This window comes from Bufo bufo, chromosome 3 (assembly GCF_905171765.1).
Source record: "Bufo bufo chromosome 3, aBufBuf1.1, whole genome shotgun sequence".
NCBI classification, from domain to species: Eukaryota; Metazoa; Chordata; class Amphibia; order Anura; family Bufonidae; genus Bufo; species Bufo bufo.
The window spans coordinates 289,323,221-289,342,470 of record NC_053391.1 but is presented as its reverse complement, the minus strand read 5'-3'; the positions used below and the strand labels follow the sequence as shown (position 1 = coordinate 289,342,470).

The window sequence follows — 19,250 nt, the reverse complement described above, 5'->3', positions numbered from 1 at the left end:
TAGTTTTCTGGTGAAATTAACTGATAACCCTGGAGTACTGTACACAGATCAATGTGCTGGCTGCAGGCAAACATAGTGAAAAGGCTTAGAAGCTTTTCTCTACATTGTCTGCTTTGACTATAGCTTATAGGACACCTCCAGCTAACTAAAGTTAAAGAGGACCTTTAACCTGGATATCCTTAATCTAATCATTAACCTACTTCATTACCTTATAGTGCGGTCCCCACTGATGTCTTGGCACTTTTTATTTTATTTTTTCTAAAGAACCCCATATCTTTTGGCGCCTAATATGCTAATGAGGCAACTCAGTTATATCAGGCGTGGACTTGTATTTCTCCTGGGCACGGTTATCGTCTCCCTGGCTGCGAGTACATCCAATCAGAGTGCCCCGCTCTTAGCCAGGGAGAAGGAGCTCAATTTCTCGCGAGAGTCGCAGCTCCTTCTCCTGCGAGAACTTGAGCTCCTTCTCCCTGGTTAAGAGTGGGGCACTCTGATTGGATGCGCTCACAGCCAGGGAGAAGATAACCCCGCCCAGGAGAAATACAAGTCCATGCCTAGTATAACCGAGTCGCCTCATTAGCATATGAGGCGCCAAAAGATACGGGGACCACAGCGGACGAACTTTAGAGAGAAAAAAAAGTGCCAAGACATCAGTGGGGGCTGCACTATAAGGTAGAATAATAATTAGATTAAGGATATCCAGGTGAAAGGTCCCCTTTAACCAGTCACTTTTCATTTTTTGTCAAATTTTCATCCATGTTTTAAAGTGGTTCTGTCACCAGGATCAACTCCTGGTAGGGCTTATCATGCTGATTTAAAACTATACATTTCTTTTGTCTGTATGTTAAACGGCTGCAGAGATATCAGCATTTGTATTCATATGCAAATGAGCAATTCAAGCACTAAGAGGCGGGGCTGAATATTGTGAGCACTGCTCTGCACACATCCCCCTCTCCTTGATTGACAGTGCAAGACTTCAGGCTGAGGGCAGAGATGTGCCTGGCTTATACATATCTACTGTATACACTGTACTATAGCTTCACCATACTGAGATATTATAAGCTAATATACATATTACTGCTTTATCCCCACACAATATATGATTATGCAGACACTGGCAATATGCATTATCTTATATGTATAGAAAAACCATACACCTCTATGTGGTGATGCTATAGCTTAGATGTTAAGATAAAACTTTTGCATGTAGAGATGCCTGGTTTGAATCTTAGCAGAGACTTTGAAGTATTTTTATTCAGATATTTTTTTTCTTCCACATTCATCCCATAAGAAAAGTCTACACACTTATCATATTGAGGCCTCTTGCACAAAAACGTTTTTTTTTTTTTTTTTTGCGTTCCTTATACGGACCCGTATGCCTTCCGTTTCCGAATTTCCATTTTTCCGTTCCGTTCAAATATATAACATGTCCTATTATTGTCCGCATAATGGACAAGGCTAGTACTGTTCTATCAGGGGCCAGCTGTTCCGTTCCGCAAAAAACGAAATGCACAAGGACGTCATCCGTATTTTTTGCGAATCCGTTTTTTGCAGACCGTAAAATACTGAAAAAGCCATACGGTCGTGTGCAAGAGGCCTGAGAATAATGTTTTTTAGAAAGTTAATAAACTGATGCATGGATGTTCATATACCTAAATTGAATAATATCAACAGTGGCATTTCAGTACCTGTTACTGGTGTATATTAGGCACCAAAATTTTTAAAGGTGCCAGTGTAAAATCAAGATACAGCCAATATTCTTAGCTCAGAATGCTTGGTATATGACATGTGAAGTTTGGTGAAACTTATCAGATAGTCCATATTTTCCTATTATTCTGGTTATTTAGAACAGCATATAATAACAACTGTAAAAAGAACTTTAGAAAGTGAGAATACATTAATCTTATTAATGAGCTACTCGTGTTTCATACATTTAATTTGCAGCTCAGCCTAAATAATAAACAGCTGACACAAATGTTGAAGGCGAAAACTGCCCCAGTGGAGGAAGAAAAAGAAGATCCTCTGGTATATTATGCCAAGCATACTGCACAAATTGAGGTAATCTTGTTACATAGGTTGGCCATACACATTACCTTGTAGTTGGTTTACAATTTAACAGTAGTTAAAAAAAACTAATTTGATGACTGTTTGTTTAGCAAATCAGCCATGGACCTTATTGGCCGTTAGAGATGTTCAAACTGGCCATACATGTTCAATGAAACCACGCGAAGGACGAAAGATCTTTTGTCTGTGAATTACCTTTTTTGAATGAAAGGTCTTTCTTCCAACTACTGGATGAAAATATTAAAAACGTCCAACTTACTTTCAGACAATAATGGTGTGTAATCAGTCGACTAAAATTATTGTTCATTGTTAAAATTCAACTAATGAATGTTAGCTTTGGTTGAAATCCTTTTGATCAACTTTAGACTAAAGTATATAGGCACCTCTAGTAATAGATGGAAAAAGTGTAGGAACAGGTCAGTTGTGAGGCAGTTAGGATAGTACACTCCTCAGCATTGAAACTGCAACAGCAAGAAGGAAAAGTTGTATGACAAATAAAAATGGAATATATTCAAAACGTTTTGTTTGAGTATAGAATATGAATTCCACAAGCAGAAGTACACAGACACACTCCTTGGCATGCTATGAATGAGGTTATTAATGGTTTTCTGAGGTTCGTTCTGCCATTCTGAATGAACTTGGGCATGTAAATCTTTAAGATCCGCTGCTAGCAGCTCCTTTTGCAATTGCGGACCAATGATGCCCCAAGATGTGCTCGATGGGAGAAAAGTCTGCAGATGCAGCAGGCCATGGTAGCATATTTAGGCCACGCAGGCTGCTCACAGTAGCATGAGCAACATCCGGCCTGGCATTATCTTGTTTGAAAAACGGCTTGTGGTACACTTTGGAGAAATGGCCGTATCACTGGTTCCATGACCAAATCAATGTAACACAGAGTTGTTAGTGTACCTGAAATGAAGACTAGATGGGTTCGGCTACCATACATTACACCATCCCACACCGTAATCCTGGGAGTAGAACCAGAGTGATGTTTCCATTTGAATACTTCTTTATGGCGTTGCCTGTGTGGTCTGCTGACCAGTCCACGGCTATCATTGTGTCTAAGACAAAAGCGGAAATCATCATTGAAGATGATAGACCCCCATTCTAGTGTCCATCGCTGTCTTGCTGTGCATCATAATAACCTGTGAGAGAGGTGCTGTGAGGTCAGGGGTACAGCTGTAGCTGGACATCTGGCCTTCTAATAGTTTGTGTAGACACTGTTTGCCACTAGGCTTGGGAAGTGATATCCTTTTTCACTTGCAGTAAAGAATGGATCACTACAGACCATTCTTCTAATCAGACAATCTGTCTGTGTAGAGGTTCGCCTCTGTGCACCTCTTGCTGTCATTCCAGTTCTCAACCCCTGGGACATGAAATATTGAACAGTGCTAACACCTCGGCCTAGGCACATAGAGATCTGCCAGAGTGATAAGCCAAGGTAATGATCAACCTTGCTTTTAATCCAGCTTTTATGCCCCTCCTATATGCCACAGATTTGATTTAGTTGGTTGGAAATTTGATCATTTGCAGAGCTTAGTGATACCTGCTACTTTATTGATTTGCATAACCATACAGCTGGTCCTTCTTGGAGTATATTAATTCAGGCCAGGAAAGTGGTTTGAAATCATATAAATACAACTAATCAAAACTGTCTACAAGAAAATAGCCCATAGCAACCATTCAAAGCTCGGCTTTCATTTCTAAACTGCTTTGGTAAAATGAAAGCTGAGCTGTGATTGGTTGCTATGGACAACAAAGACAAGCTTTCCTTTAGTTAGTTTTGATAAATGTGCCCCAGTATCTCCTGCAGTTGTCAGATAAAATTTTTCCACAGTGAATTTAATTACTGAGAAACTTTTGGTGATGTAAATGTAAAAGTACCCCTGGGACATGCAGTGTTGAACAGTGCTGGCATCTTGGCCTAGGCGCATAGCGATCTACTAGAATGATAAACCAAGGTAATGATAATTTATCAAAACTGTCTATAAGAAAATAGCCCATAGCAACCATTCACAGCTCAGCTTTTGTTTCTAAACTGCTCTAAAAAGTGAGCTGTGATTGGTTGCTAAGGACATCAAAGACCACTTTCCTTTAGGTAGTTTTGATAAATGTGCCCCCAGTATCTCCTGCCGTTGTCAGATAAAATTTGTCCTCAGTGAATTTAATTATTGAGAAAGATTCAGCAATGTAAATGTGAAAGTAATAGATTGCATAAATCGTGAGAATCATGAAGCTTTGGTTTTGCCTCAGGCAGCAGTATGCTCAGCTCTATTACTGTACACATTTATTTTACACATTGCCAATTGCGTGAATACTTTTTTTGATGTGCCTCATGAATTGTGTGTTTGCTTTCCATAGATTGTACGTTCAGACCGAAGTATGGAACAAATTGTGTTTCCTGTTCCAAATATCTGCAAGTTCCTCACAGAAGAGACAAAGCACAGAGTATTCACTACCACAGAGCAGGACGAACAAAGCAGCAAAGTTAGCGATTTCTTTGACCAGTCATCTTTCCTTCATAATGAGATGGAGTGGCAGAAGAGATTGCGCAGTATGGCCTTTTCAGATAAGCTCTTAATGTGTTTTTTTCAGGAAATTAACTGTTGTGTGGTTTCAGCACTTGTTCCAGTCCTAAAAAGAAATGGATAAGGCCGAAAGTGTCTTATGCACTGAAAACAGATGATAATTGGTTGACTGACATCTGTACACAGAGTGCTGACAATTAGACCAATCTTTACCTACAACTATTCTGAGAAACGTCAGAAGCAGTTTTTTGACTAGATACAACAACCATTAAAAAGTTCATCAGACCTAATTTTCACACATTCTGCTACTGATAAATGACCAAATGTGATGAAATGCCATTACTTTTAGAATTGAAGATTCGCACGGGTATATTTAATCTATTTCATTTAATGTTTGTGTGTGTCATTAAAAGATATCGACAGTATCCACTATAACAGTGACATCTACAGACAGTATCCCGCCCCTTTAACAGTGACCTCTACAGCGGTCTGCCCCCTTAATAGTAACATCCACTGCGTCTTCCCCTTTAACAGTGACCTCCACAGCGGCTGTCCCTTTATTAGTGACCCCCACAGTACCCCGTTTCGTTAACAATGATTTCCACAATAACCTGCACCCTTAACAGTGACCTCCACAGAGCTCTGTTCCCTAAAAATGTGACCTCCACAACACCCTGCCCCCTTAACAGTGACCTCTACATCACACTGACCTCCACAGCGGACCGTTCCCTTAACTGTGATCTCCACTGTTGCCTGCCCCCTTAACAGTGACCACCACAGCAGCCTGCCCCTTTAACAGTGACCTCCACAGCAGTCGGCCCCCTTTAACAGTGACCTCCACAGCAGCCTGCCCCTTTAACAGTGACCTCCACGGTGGCCGCCCCTTTATTAGTGACCTCCACAGTACCCCATCTCCTTAACCGGGATTTCCACAACACTCATTCCCTTAACAGTGGCCTCTACAGCAATCTGCCTCTTAACACTGACCTCCATAACGGACTGTCCCCTTAACTGTGACCTCCACAGCAGCCTGCCCCTAGGGTGGCCAGAGGTCCAGTTTTAGGCCGGACAGTCCGGCTTTCAGACTCCCTGTCATCCGGAGTAGGTCCTGGACGGACACAGGGATGTCCTTTTGAACAGCTTACTCTCAGACAGCAGCACTGTGCTTGTCTGAATGTGATCTGCAGGGAGAAAGTCACCCTCCCTGCAGCTGACAGAAGTTGATTTTTACCTTCATTTTTTTCAATCCTCGTCGGCTGCGAAATGTGGGAGGGGTGTGACCTAACCGGGTTGGGGGTGTGGCTTAGCAGAACCTGGGAGCAGGGTTTTTAAGTCCATCTTTTGAGGGTGGCCTGAATGGCCACCTTACCTGCCCCTGAACTGTGACCTCCACAGCACTCTGCTCAATTTAAAGCTGACCTACAGCAGTGAAACAAAATGGCTGGGTTGTTATGGAAACCTGCTGTAAAACTGTGTGTATGTGGAGACTAAGTACCTGCGAGCTTCTATTGGCTGATAAGGGTCATGTGACCAGGCTTCTATTGGCTAATTCATTTTTCTGGGAATATCTCAAGAATGGTACAAGCTCGAGAGCTGAGACCCAGTCTAAAACCTTCCCGGACAACTGATTTACCTGTGTGCCAAATTTTGTAATTGTAAATGCAACGGTGCGGATTCCTTTTGCGGACATGCATACACACACACACACATACATACACTCAGCTTTATATAATATATATATATATAGTGCCTTGCAAAAGTATTCACCCCCCCCCCCCTTGACTTTTTTCGTGTTTTGTTATATTACAGCCTTAAAGGGAACCTGTCATGTGGATATTTGATTATAATTTAACTAATTATATACAATCATTAACTACTAAAAAGTACTTTAGATGTATTCACTTACTGGTGTGACAGATGGTTACCTCATAATATACACACAAAGATGCCGCATACTAATGAGCTGATTCGAGTCCAGCGTGATGTCATTGAGTCCAGCGTATATTTAATTCAGAGCTATAGCCACTCCCCTGCCCACCTGCTGCTGATTCATATGGAAACAAACTGTCATTCTGCAGCAGGTGGGCAGGGAGAGTCAGGAGCTCATGAATATTCATGACGCATCATTATCAGCTGGAGCTTTTCAATACAAGATGTTGGCAGATTAAAGAAAGGGACCCAGCATTGTGCTAAGAGAATCAATCACTTATTTATGTTGCCCTTAGTTAGGACACCATAAAAATGGTGACAGGTTCCCTTTAAGTTCAATGTTTTGTTAATCTGAATGTTATGTAATGGATCAAAACACAATAGTCTAAGTTGGTGAAGTGAAATGAGAAAACTATATAAATAAAACTATTGTTTAGAAATAGAAAACAGAAAATTGGCATGTGTGTACGTATTCACCCCCTTTCTTAGGAAGCCCATAAAAAGCTCTGGTGCAACCAATTACCTTCAGAAGTGACATAATTAGTGAACTGATGTCCACCTGTGTGCAATCTAAGTGTCACATGATCTGTCATTACATATACACACCTTTTTTGAAAGGCCCCAAAGGCTGCAACACCTAAGCAAGAGGCATCACTAACCAAACACTGCCATAAAGACCAAGGAACTCTCCAAACAAGTAAGGGAAAATGTTGTTGAGATGTAAAAGTCAGGGTTAGGTTATAAAAAAATAACCAAATCTTTGATGATCCCCAGGAGCACCATCAAATCTATTATAACCAAATGGAAAGAACATGGCACAACAGCAAACCTGCCAAGAGACGGCTGCCTGCCAAAACTCACAGACCGGGCAAGGAGGGCATTAATCAGAGAGGCAGCACAGAGACCTAAGGTAGCCCTGGAGGAGCTGCAGAGTTCCACAGCAGAGACTGGAGTGTCTGTACATAGGACGACAATAAGCCATACGCTCCATAGAGTTGGGCTTTATTGCAGAGTGGCCAGAAGAAAGCCATTATTTTTAGCAAAAAACAAAAAGGCACGTTGTGAGTTTTCGAAAAGGCATGTAGGAGACTCCCAAAATGTATGGAGGAAGGTGCCCTGGTCTGATGAGACTAAAATTGAACTTTTCAGCCATCAAAAAACGCTATGTCTGGCGCAAACCCAACACATCACATCACCCAAAGAACACCATCCCCACAGTGAGACATAGTGGTGGAAGCATCATGCTGTGGGGATGTTTTTTAGCAGCCGGGACTGGGAAACTGGTCAGAGTTGAGGGAAAGATGGATGGTGATAAATACAGGGATATTCTTGAGCAAAACCTGTACCACTCTGTTCGTAAGTTGGAGCCAAGGACAGAGGTTCACCTTCCAGCAGGACAATGACCCCAAACACACTGCTAAAGCAACACTTGACTGGTTTAAGGGGAAACATGAAAATGTGTTGGAATGGCCTAGTTTGCTGTATCCCCTACATCAGTGGTCCCCAACCTTTTTTGCACCAAGGACCAGTTTCATGCAAGACAATTTTCCCAGGGACCGGGTGGGGTGGGGGGGAAGGGGGCGTGGGCGGGGATGACTGATTCACGCGCATAACAAAACACAAGGTGCATATTAAAATATATAACACTATATAACGATTATATAAACTGAATATAGTCTCTGCTGCATTGGTCTCTGCTGCACTGGTCTCTGCTGCACTGGTCTCTGCTGCACTGTACCGTATTTTTCGCCCTATAAGATGCACCTAGGTTTTAGAGGAGAACAATAAGAAAAAAATATTTTCATTACACCTCAGGTCAGACCAGCAATCAGACCCCCAATGTTAATCAGACCTCAGATCAGACCCCCAAACCTTTAGCCATCTATCAGCCATATGTCAGCCATAAGCCCTCCTAATGTCAGCCATAAGCCCCCCCTATGTCAGCCATATGTCTGCCCCTTATGTCAGCCATATGTCAGCACCTCATGCCTGCCCCTCATGTATGCCCCTCATTTCTGCTCCTCATGTCAGCCATATGTCTGCCTCTCATGCCTGCCCCTCTTGTCAGCCATATGTCAGCCCCTCATGCCTGCCCCTCATGTCTGCCCCTCATGTCAGCCATATGTCTGCCCCTCATGCCTGCCCCTCATGTCAGCCATATGTCTGCCCCTCATGCCTGCCCCTCATGTCAGCCCCTCATGTGAGCCATATGTCCCCCAGGTTAGCTATCAGCCCCCCGTGCAAATAAAATAAAATTAAAAAAACACTTACCTCTCCCGCGATCCTCTTCATTCTGCTGTCGGCTGGCTGTGTATAGCGGCGCACAGTGTGAGGTCACAGAGCGACCTCACGCTGTGCGCAGCCCTGCACAGCCGATAGCCGAGCCGTGGACCAGGAAGTGGTGAGTACAGATCCTTCACCGCTTCCTGGTCCTTCTGTACTAATGAAGCGCTTCCATAATGGAAGCGCTTCATTAGTACAGAGTTAAAGACTGCCCTGATCGCCGCGGCCCGGCAAACCATCTTCCAGGGCTCGGTCCTGGGCCGCGGCCCGGCGGTTGGGGACCGCTGCCCTACATGGCTTGTAGCAAACTGCAAATGGGATTTCTTATGGCTTGCTTTCAAAAATGGCTTTCTCCTTCTTACTCTTCCATAAAGGCCAGATTTGTGGAGTATACAACTAATAGTTGTCCTGTGGATAGATTCCCCCACTTGAGCTGTTTATCTCTGCAGCTCCTCCAGAGTGACCATGGGCCTCTTGGCTGCTTCTCTAATTAGTGATCTCTTTGCCTGGGCTGTCAGTTTAGGTGGAGAGCCATGTCTTGGCAGGTTTGCAGTTGTGCCATACTCCTTCCATTTTCAGATGATGGATTGTAAAGTGCTCCGTGAGATGTTCAGAGCGTGGGATATTTTTTATATCCATACTTGTCCACAACTTTATCCTTCACCTGTCTGGTGTGTTCCTTGGTTTTCATGATTGTGTTTGATCATTAATGTTCTCTAAAAAACCTCTGAGGCCTTCACAGTACAGCCATAGTTATGCTGACAATAAATTATATTACATTCTTTAGGGGAGTACATTATTCAGAGTACAGGCGGCTCAATACAAATGCACGCCACACTTACCAGATTTTTATTTATTAAAATTTTGGAAACCATGTATCATTTTCTTTTCACTTCACATATAGTTGGCACTTTGTGTTGGTCTACCACATAAAATCCCAATAAATTACTTTTAATTTTGTGGGTGTACTGTGAACAATGGTGGAAAAGTTCATGGGGTATGAATACTTTTTCAAGGCACTGTATATACAACCCCAATTCCCAAAAAGTTGGGATGCTGTGTAAAATATAAATAAATGTACCGTATTCCCCCACACCATAAGACGCACGCAAAATGAGAAAAACAATATTTTTCATCAGTCATCAGATATAGCCCAAATCTTCATCAGACCCCCAATCTTCATCAGACCTCAGATCAGACCCCGAGTCCTCATAAGACCTCAGATTAGACCCCTGTTAGACCCTTATTCCTCATCAGATGTCAGATTAGACCTCAGAACAGACCCACCAAGGTTTTAGACCGTTCCTGAGATATTCCCAAAAAACGTATTAGCCAATAGGAGGTTGCAGCTTCACTCACATTCTAACTGCCATTCACACGGTCACATGACCCTTATTATCCAATAGAAACTTGCAGGTCCTTCAGTCTTGACATACACAGTTACACCATGTTTCCATAACAAAGCCATTTTTCTTCACTATTAGAGCTCACTATTAAGGGGGCATGGTGCTGTAAAGGTCACTGTTAAGGGGCAAGGTACTGTGGATGTCACATTTTAAGGGGGCAGGGTGATGTGGAAGTCTTATATTAAGGGGACATGGTACAGTGGGGGGGTCACTCTTAAAATTAGGGGCCCTGTGTAGGTAAGTTTTAAGGGGCAGGTCGCTGTGGAGGTCACAGTTAAGGGGGCCGAATGCTGTGGAGTCAATGTTAAGGGGGTGTTAAGGGCACTGAGGAAGGAGTAGATCACTGTGGAGGGTCACAGTAAAGATGCAGACCACTGTGGGGATCAGGTTTAAGAGGGTGTGGTATTGTAGAAGTCAATGCTAAGAGGGTGGGGTGCTGTAGCGGTCACTGTTAAGGGGCGGGCCGCTATGCAGGGCACAGTTAAGGTGTCAGGGTACTAAGGAGGTCAATGTTAAGGGGGCGAGGTGCTGTAGAGGTCACTGTTAAGGGGTAAGCCACTGCAGGGGTTACTTGTAGGGAGGCGGGGCATTGTGCGGTGACTGTTAAGGGGCAGGCCACTGGGGAGGTCAGCGTAAAGGGGGCAGGGCATTGTGGAGGTCATAGTTAAGGGACAAGGTTCTGTGGAGGTCACTGTTAAGGGGATGAGGTGCTGTGGATGTCATTGTTCAGGGGTTGAGCTGCTGTGGAGGCCACTATGGAGAACATTGTTATGGGGGCATCGGGCTGTGAATATATATATATATATATATATAAATATACACACACACAGTCGAGTCACATTTTTATGTCCACTTCCTACTTTTGACATCGGCAGCGCATAGCTCATGAAGGAAGTCATCCTGAGCTGGCTTGGTGGGTATCCCTTGTTGCTGCCATGGGTAAAAGGGGCAATTGATCAGAGTTGCAAAAAGGAATGATTGGCTTTAGGGCCAAGGGTGGCAGTATTTCTAAAACCATGCAGTTTAGTGTATTGAGTAAATAAATGGTACTATTTTGAATAAGTGATGTGGAAACTGCAGAGCACCACCACCTACAGCAAGACAATGCGATATGTCACACTGCTAAAAATGTCTGACAGGGGTTAGAAGAACATAGCCAAGATTTCAAAGTACTGCCCGGGCCCCCTAATTCCCTAGACTTTAACCCAATTTGAGCATCTGTGGGACGACCTTGATTTTTGTGTTCTCTCTATGGATCGTCCCCTAATGCACCCTACATAAGCTGTGAAATGCACTAGGACTAGCGGATGCAGTATAGAGGCAAAGTAGACAGTTCTTGATTCAAACAGCGGTGTTTATTCACACATTGGTGTGTAACAAAATGCAGATAAGGTGTATCACAAAACACAGGTGGCTTGGTGTTTGTTCACACACAAGGAAAATCCATAAACAATAGGTCACCTTTTCTCCTGGATGTTAATTCACACCCTGTTAGTTGTTCAGCCTCATCAAGTCCATAGGTGGCCTGTTCGCCTTTTAGAGGGGCCTGAGTTCTCCAGCCCGACCCAAACCTTAAATCCCAGCAGAGCCCTCAGTTCACAACACACAGACTCCTGAGCTTCACTGTCAGAGGGAGGTAAATCCACACGCCTGGCAGTGCTGTCTGGTTTTTATGCCTGGCAAAACCCAGCCTGGAACATAGGGAGTAAGAGCCGTCCCGGATCAGCTATAACAGCCATGCTAAATCTTTAGGTGTCAATTAGCAACAGCTGCTGCTGACACATAAAGTACCGGCTCTTACTTCACAGAGGACAGCAACCTTGGTGACACATACCTTCCATCCACGATGATTTCAGGTACCGTCTTACAGTATGTGTGTATATATATATATATATATATATATATATATATATATAAAGCTCAGTGTATGTGTGTGTATGTATGTCCGCTAAAGGAATCAACATTGTCGCATTTACAATCACAAAATTTGGTAGACAGGTACATCAGATGTTCAGGATGGTTTTAGACCAGGTCTCTGCTCTCTAGGACGTACCGTTCCTGAGATATTCCCCAAAAAATGCATTAGCCAATAGAAGCTTGGTCACATGACCCTTATCAGCCAAAAGAAGCTCGCAGGCTGTTAGCCTCCGCATACACCGTTTTACTCCAGGTTTCCATAACTGGACCTCTGGCAACCCTAGGGGCAGGCTGCTGAGGAAATGTCACTGTTAAGGGGGCGAGATGCCGTGGAGGTCACTGTTTAAGGGGTGGGCATCTGTGGAGGTCACTGTTAAAGGGGCGGGCGCTGTGGAGGTTCTTGTTAAGGGGGCAGGGAACGGTGGAGGTCACAGTTAAGGGGGCGGTTCGCTATGGAAGTCAGTATTAAGGGGCGTGGTGTTGTGGAGGTCACATTTTAAGGGAACGGAGCTCTGTGGAGGTCACTGTTAAGGGGGTGGGTTATTATGGAAATCACTGTTAACGAGACGGGATACTGTGGAGGTCACTAATAAAGGGACGGCCACTGTGGAGGTCACTGTTAAAGGGGAGGGCGCTGTGGTTGTTACTGTTAAGGGTGCAGACCACTGTGGAGGTCTCGGTTAAAGGGGCGGGGTACTATAGATGTCACTGTTATAGTGAATACTTTCTATCTTTTAACGACACACACAAACATTAAATAAAATAGATGAAATATACCCGTGCGAAGCCAGGTCCTTCTGCTAGTATTTATATATATAAAGCTCAATGATTTCTACCTCTTTACCAATAGAAGGTATTCCATCATAGATCATAATATTGACAGTAAGAAATCTAACGCAAATAAAAAGTTATATTGCCCATATTGATCAAATGTCATCAAAGTAGAGTTGTTTTAAGAAAATGGTAGCAACAGTCTGGAATATTGCAGAAGACAATTTCTCCTCATTAGTCCCTTGTCTGATCATGATCTAATCAATCTTAATTTAAAAACACATATGGTGCCACATGTAAAAACCTTAACTTGTGGCTTTTTACATCAGCATTTTTTTGCTGTTGATAAAAAATAAAGTAAAAAGCAGGCTGATGTTTAAAAAAAATAGTAAACTGCAGTAATCTCTAAAAAAAAGTTTTATTAAAATCAACATAGCACCCATAACACAAAAGCAACTGCACATGTGAACAAATTCTTAAAGAGCTAGAAAAGAAAAGTCCAATGCGTTATCACCTCAGACCTAGTCTGCATTAACTTTATGAACTAAATATAGAAAAAGCTAAAGAAAGAAAATGAAAAAAAAACCTAAATGAGAAAATACAAATTTAAATGTGGACTTCACAGTAAAAAAATGTTCTGAACCAAATACTATTATTTATTACTGTATATTACATTGAATATTACTTTATTAAAAACAAATAGCTCATATTATTTTTGTCTGTTTTGTGCTTTTCCCTTAGGTATGCCGTTAATATATTGGTTTTCACGTAGAATGACACTATGGGGAACCATTTCTTTCAACCTGGCGGTTTTTATTAACCTGATCATAGCCTTTTTCTATCCCTATGTAGAGGGTACTTCTATTGGTAAGAAACATAGTGATGTACTGTATAACAGTTTATTGGGCTGTGAGGAAGGTTGAACAGCTGATCATTGTTAGGGGGTGCAGTGAGAGAAGGGGAGGGAGATGTATATATTGAAAACTGGACGGATTGCATGGCAGTCTGGTATGAAGGATACCTGATAGCAGGTAAAGATAGAGTACTGGAAGACAAAAATATTATCGCATTGTTTGTTGGTTGAATGACATGGGAAGGATTACAGACAGGTAACTGTGGGTGAAATTTTAGGATGAACCTAAGATGCACTCTAACCTTTACAGGTGAACTGAATGTGACCTTTTGAATGCAGATGTCCAACTGTTCATTGTTTTAGAATTTTACTTGCTGTTCTTTAACAAGGAGCTGCAAAATGGCAAAATTCAGAACAGTTTTTTGATCCTTGAATCGCCCAATAAATTTCCTGGTTTAGTTATAAGTGGTATTTAAACATTCCTTCTCATCATGCTGTTCACATTTTGACATATTGAGAACAAGACGGCACCTAACAATTGATCAACAGTACCTCGCCGTTGTGATGCTTCAAGCAGAATGTTCTCAGTTGGAAGTTGCCACTGAGCTTAAAGTGCCACAGAGTGTCATTAGCAGGTTTCAACAGAGATAGAGAGAGACTGTAAGAGTCACAGAAAGGCATAGAAGTGGACGTCCTTTGGCCACATCCCACGCTGATGACCACTCTCATTGTGAACAATGCCCTGCGGAACCAGATGATGAATGCCACACAACTCCAGACACATTTAAGGGAGGTGAGAGACACCCAAGTGTCACGTCAGACCACTGTAAACAGTTTACATCAGCGTGGTCTGCGTGCTAGACGACCTGCAAAGGTACCTAATCACACCACCAGGCACAGGTGTCATTGTCTTGGCACAGTTGGCATTGTCTTGCATGGGCCAGGGAGCATCTACAATGGACGAGGAACCAGTGGGCCTCAGTGCTGTTCATTGATGAAAGTCGATTCACATTGAGCAGAAATGATGACAGCCAATGATGTTGGAGACATCAAGGAGAGAGTGGTTGTCACCAGTGGTTGTGGTGTTAGTGTGGGCTGTTGTGTCTTGTCAATACAAAACTGCCCTACACTTTGTGAATGGTATAGTGACAAGCCCATACTACTTAAATAACATAATTAATCTAGTCATTGTACCTCTGCATGAACAACACAGACCTAATTTCATCTTCATGGACGACAATGCACCAGCTCATTGAGGTTGCATCATCAGGGAAAAGCTGCTGGAGCCTGGGGTACCTCAAATGTAGTGGCCTGCACTTTCTCCAGACCTGAATCCCATTGAAAACCTATGCGATCAGCTGAGTTGCCATGTAGAGGCTCGTAACTCTGTATCCCAGAACCTCAATGACCTGAGGGCTGCCCTTCAAGAAGATGCCATGCCATAGCAGACAATAAGTCAACTTGTAAACAGCATGAGATGTCATTGTCAAGCTGTAATTGATGCTCAAGACCACATGACGAGTTTTTGAGACATTGACATTTTTGTGGGGGCATGCCCACCACTGTTGTTGGTTTTTGTTTCAATAAATTGTTTGAGATGAGCAAATCACCATTGTATGCCTCTACGTAAATGCCCTACTTTCATGATATAATATCACTGTAGCATGAACATTTTACGTTTTCCATAAATTTCACCCAAAAGCCAAATATCCCTAACTTATGTAAGGCTACAATTAGGGGTTTCGAAAAGGGAGTGTTAGATGATCTTGGTGAGTGCGGTAAAAGCAGGGAGGAAAAGTGAGGATGAAAGACCTGAATATATAAATGCACTGTGTAAGGTTAATGGCAGTGGAAGAGGTACAGTGGGACACAATGGATAGTGGAGCAGAGTTTGCAGAAAGGTAAGTGTGGACATTGAGTGAGACATGTGTGAGACTGGTGGGAGGGAGCTTCTGGCAGGGGGTGGATGGGGGATAAGTTGATGAACAGCTAAGACTGGAGATGAGATACTAATCAGGGAAGGAGAGGTGTGGGCAGACGATTACTACACATACACTTTGTTGGCAGTGAGGAGTAGTGTTGAGCGAATCTGGTTTGGATTACCGTCTCGCATCTATGACATGACACTTCGTTCATTCAAATAAATTACAGTGTCAAAATCTGAAGCTGAACACTGCTTCCTGTCTCATTAAAGAAGCTGAGTTCAGCTTTGGATTTTGACATTGTAATTTATGCGAATAAACAAAGTGTCACGTCATAGATGAGAGACAAAGTAAGTCTCGTGAAATTTGCTGCAAGTTCGCAAACACCTCAGTGGTGCCCATACATTTTACAGTATGACAGAGCCTATATTGTTGACAAATTTTTAAAACAAATCCGGTTCGGCGACAGCAGTCCAAACCTGATAGTCTTCTGTGATGGGGTAGAGCATTCATTGCGTGATCACTAAAGGCAAAGTGATGGTGACTTATTAGTAAATTATAAGTACCGTATTTGTTGCCCTATAAGACGCACCGGCCCATAAGCTGCACCTAGGTTTTTGAGGAGGAAAATAAGAAAACAAATATTGGTGGTCTGTGGATGACACTATTATGGGGTATCTGTGGATGACGCACTGTTATGGGGGTCTGTGGATGACACACTGTTATGGGGGCATCTGGGGATGGCACTGTTATGGGGGCATCTGGGGATGGCACTATTATGGGGGCATCTGGGGATGGCACTGTTATGGGGGCATCTGGGAATGGCTTGACACTGCTATGGGGGCATCTGGGAATGGCATGACACTGCTATGGGGGCATCTGGGAATGGCATGAAACTGCTATGGAGGCATCTGGGAATGGCATGACACTGCTATGGGGGCATCTGGGAATGGCATGAAACTGCTATGGAGGCATCTGGGAATGGCATGACACTGCTATGGGGGCATCTGGGAATGGCATGACACTGCTATGGGGGCATCTGGGAATGGCATGACACTGCTATGGGGGCATCTGGGAATGGCATGACACTGCTATGGGGGCATCTGGGAATGGCATGACACTGCTATGGGGGCATCTGGGAATGGCATGACACTGCTATGGGGGGCATCTGGGAATGGCATGACACTGCTATGGGGGGGTATCTGTGGATGACACATAGCATCTTATGCTACCATATGTGTCATCCACAGATTGAAAAATAACAGTGTTCCTGTGTAGTGAATGACCCCCAATACAGGGGGTGGGGGTCGTCATCTGGTTTTGTAATGGAAGCGGGGCCCACTGCAGTCACTGTATTCTATTACACCGGGCGCCGCTCACTGTAGTAATCATATAGGCAATGTTAATTCATCTCCAATCCAGGCTGTAGTTGTCACGGATGGTGTTGCAGAAAGCTGGAATTTATAAATAAACATCCGACTGGCTTGATCCCAAACTAAGGAGCATATGGGTGAGCCCTATAAAAGCCCTAGAGCTCTCCCTGACTGCTATGCCCATGCAAAGATCTTTGTGGTAGACGATTGCATGACCTCGTACCTTATACTATGTGAAACCTGAAAACCCTATAATAGTGAGGGGACGCGACCACCGGCTCCCTGCACTAAATACGGATGGAGTCAGGGTCACCTACAATCAAACTTGATAAAATATCTTGGAAATAGCTCACTAACAACACAAACACGGGAGGTGCACAATCTGATGAATTCACCCTTCAATTTAAGTAACTATCAATGGAAGATTGGCACACTCATACATGCGGAGCCCCACAGAGTTTGAACAATTTATTATAACTGTAATTATAATTGGTAAAATACAATAAAATACAATAAAAATGCACACTAGATAAAATATCAAAAATAAAAATGGATTAAACAGTAGATTCAGTTACTTCCAATGTTACTCAACTTTTCTTATTGCAGATACTGATATATACAGGTATCTGCAAGGGTTGCAAATGCCCTGGATATTTCTTTAATATAGCCTACTCTACTAGTATGCAGGCGGCTATAATGGCACATAGATTATGGCTGCTATCTTAGTAGGCGTGTTGTTTCTATGTCTGGTTGTTATATATCACAATGGTTGAAATAAAAATACATTCAATTATGGATATCTGATGTATCTCAGCAGCGAAACAACAGCACATAAATATATACCACTACTTGTCGATGCAGTCCATATATTTTTAAATGCTCTGTAATTAATTCGAATGAAAATGTTCACAAACTTTCATATGGACTTTCGTTTTAGATTTTCATTCGAAAAAATGGCTTGAAAAAAATCGGCAAAAAAAATCATATGAAAATGTTCACAGGATTTCACATAGACTTTCGTTTAGATTTCCGTTAAAAAAAATGACATGGAAAAATCGGCACAAGAGATCACATGAAATAGTCTCCTACAGGCAGGAACAGTACTGGTGGTATTTCGCAGGGTGTAAGTCAAAGTCAGTACCAATAACCCACGCTCGTGGGCTTACCTTCCCTTTTTATTCAGCTGGTTTTTTCGAGTTGTTTTTAGTTTCCGATTGCAGGCCGGTGTCCCGGTTTTTGCTGTATCGGCGTCTCGATGATCTGTAAGTCACATGGGTTGTGTTCCCAGTGATAGTGTCCAGCTGATTTAAGGTAGGTATGTACAGAACCCATGTGACTTACAGATCATCGAGACGCCGATACAGCAAAAACCGGGACGCCGGCCTGCAATCGGAAACTAACAACAACTCGAAAAAACCAGCTGAATAAAAAGGGAAGGTAAGCCCACGAGCGTGGGTTATTGGTACTGACTTTGACTTACACCCTGCGAAATATCACCAGTACTGTTCCTGCCTGTAGGAGACTATTTCATGTGATCTCGTGCCGATTTTTCCATGTCATTTTTTCGAACGAAAATCTAAACGAAAGTCTATGTGAAATCCTGTGAACATTTTCATATGATTTTTTGTGCCGATTTTTTTCAAGCCGTTTTTTCGAATGAAAATCTAAAACGAAAGTCCATATGAAATTTTGTGAACATTTTCATGAGAATTAATTACAGAGCATTTGAAAATATATGGACTGCATCGACAAGTAGTGGTGTATATTTATGTGCTGTTGTTTCGCTGCTGAGATACATCAGATATCCATAATTGAATGTATTTTTATTTCAACCATTGTGATATATAACAACCAGACATAGAAACACGCCTACTAAGATAGCAGCCATAATCTATGTGCCATTATAGCCGTCTGCATACTAGCAGAGTAGGCTATATTAAAGAAATATCCAGGGCATTTGCAACCCTTGCAGATACCTGTATATATCAGTATCTGCAATAAGAAAAGTTGAGTAACATTGGAAGTAACTGAATCTACTGTTTAATCCATTTTTATTTTAGATATTTTATCTAGTGTGCATTTTTATTGTATTTTATTGTATTTTACCAGATACAGTTATAATAAATTGTTCAAACTCTGTGGGGCTCCGCATGTATGAGTGTGCCAATCTTCCATTGATAGTCACCTACAATCAAGCCAGCAAG

General features: G+C 42.6%; 1 protein-coding gene across 1 annotated transcript in view; it reads left to right on the top strand.

Moving 5' to 3' along the window:
* ITPR3 (inositol 1,4,5-trisphosphate receptor type 3) overlaps nucleotides 1–19,250 on the top strand; it is a 605,308-nt gene that overhangs the window by 474,226 nt on the left and 111,832 nt on the right. Inside the window, 3 exon segments of the mRNA XM_040424182.1 lie at nucleotides 1,945–2,058; nucleotides 4,426–4,618; nucleotides 13,640–13,765. Of these exon segments, the coding sequence (XP_040280116.1) occupies nucleotides 1,945–2,058; nucleotides 4,426–4,618; nucleotides 13,640–13,765 (433 nt within the window).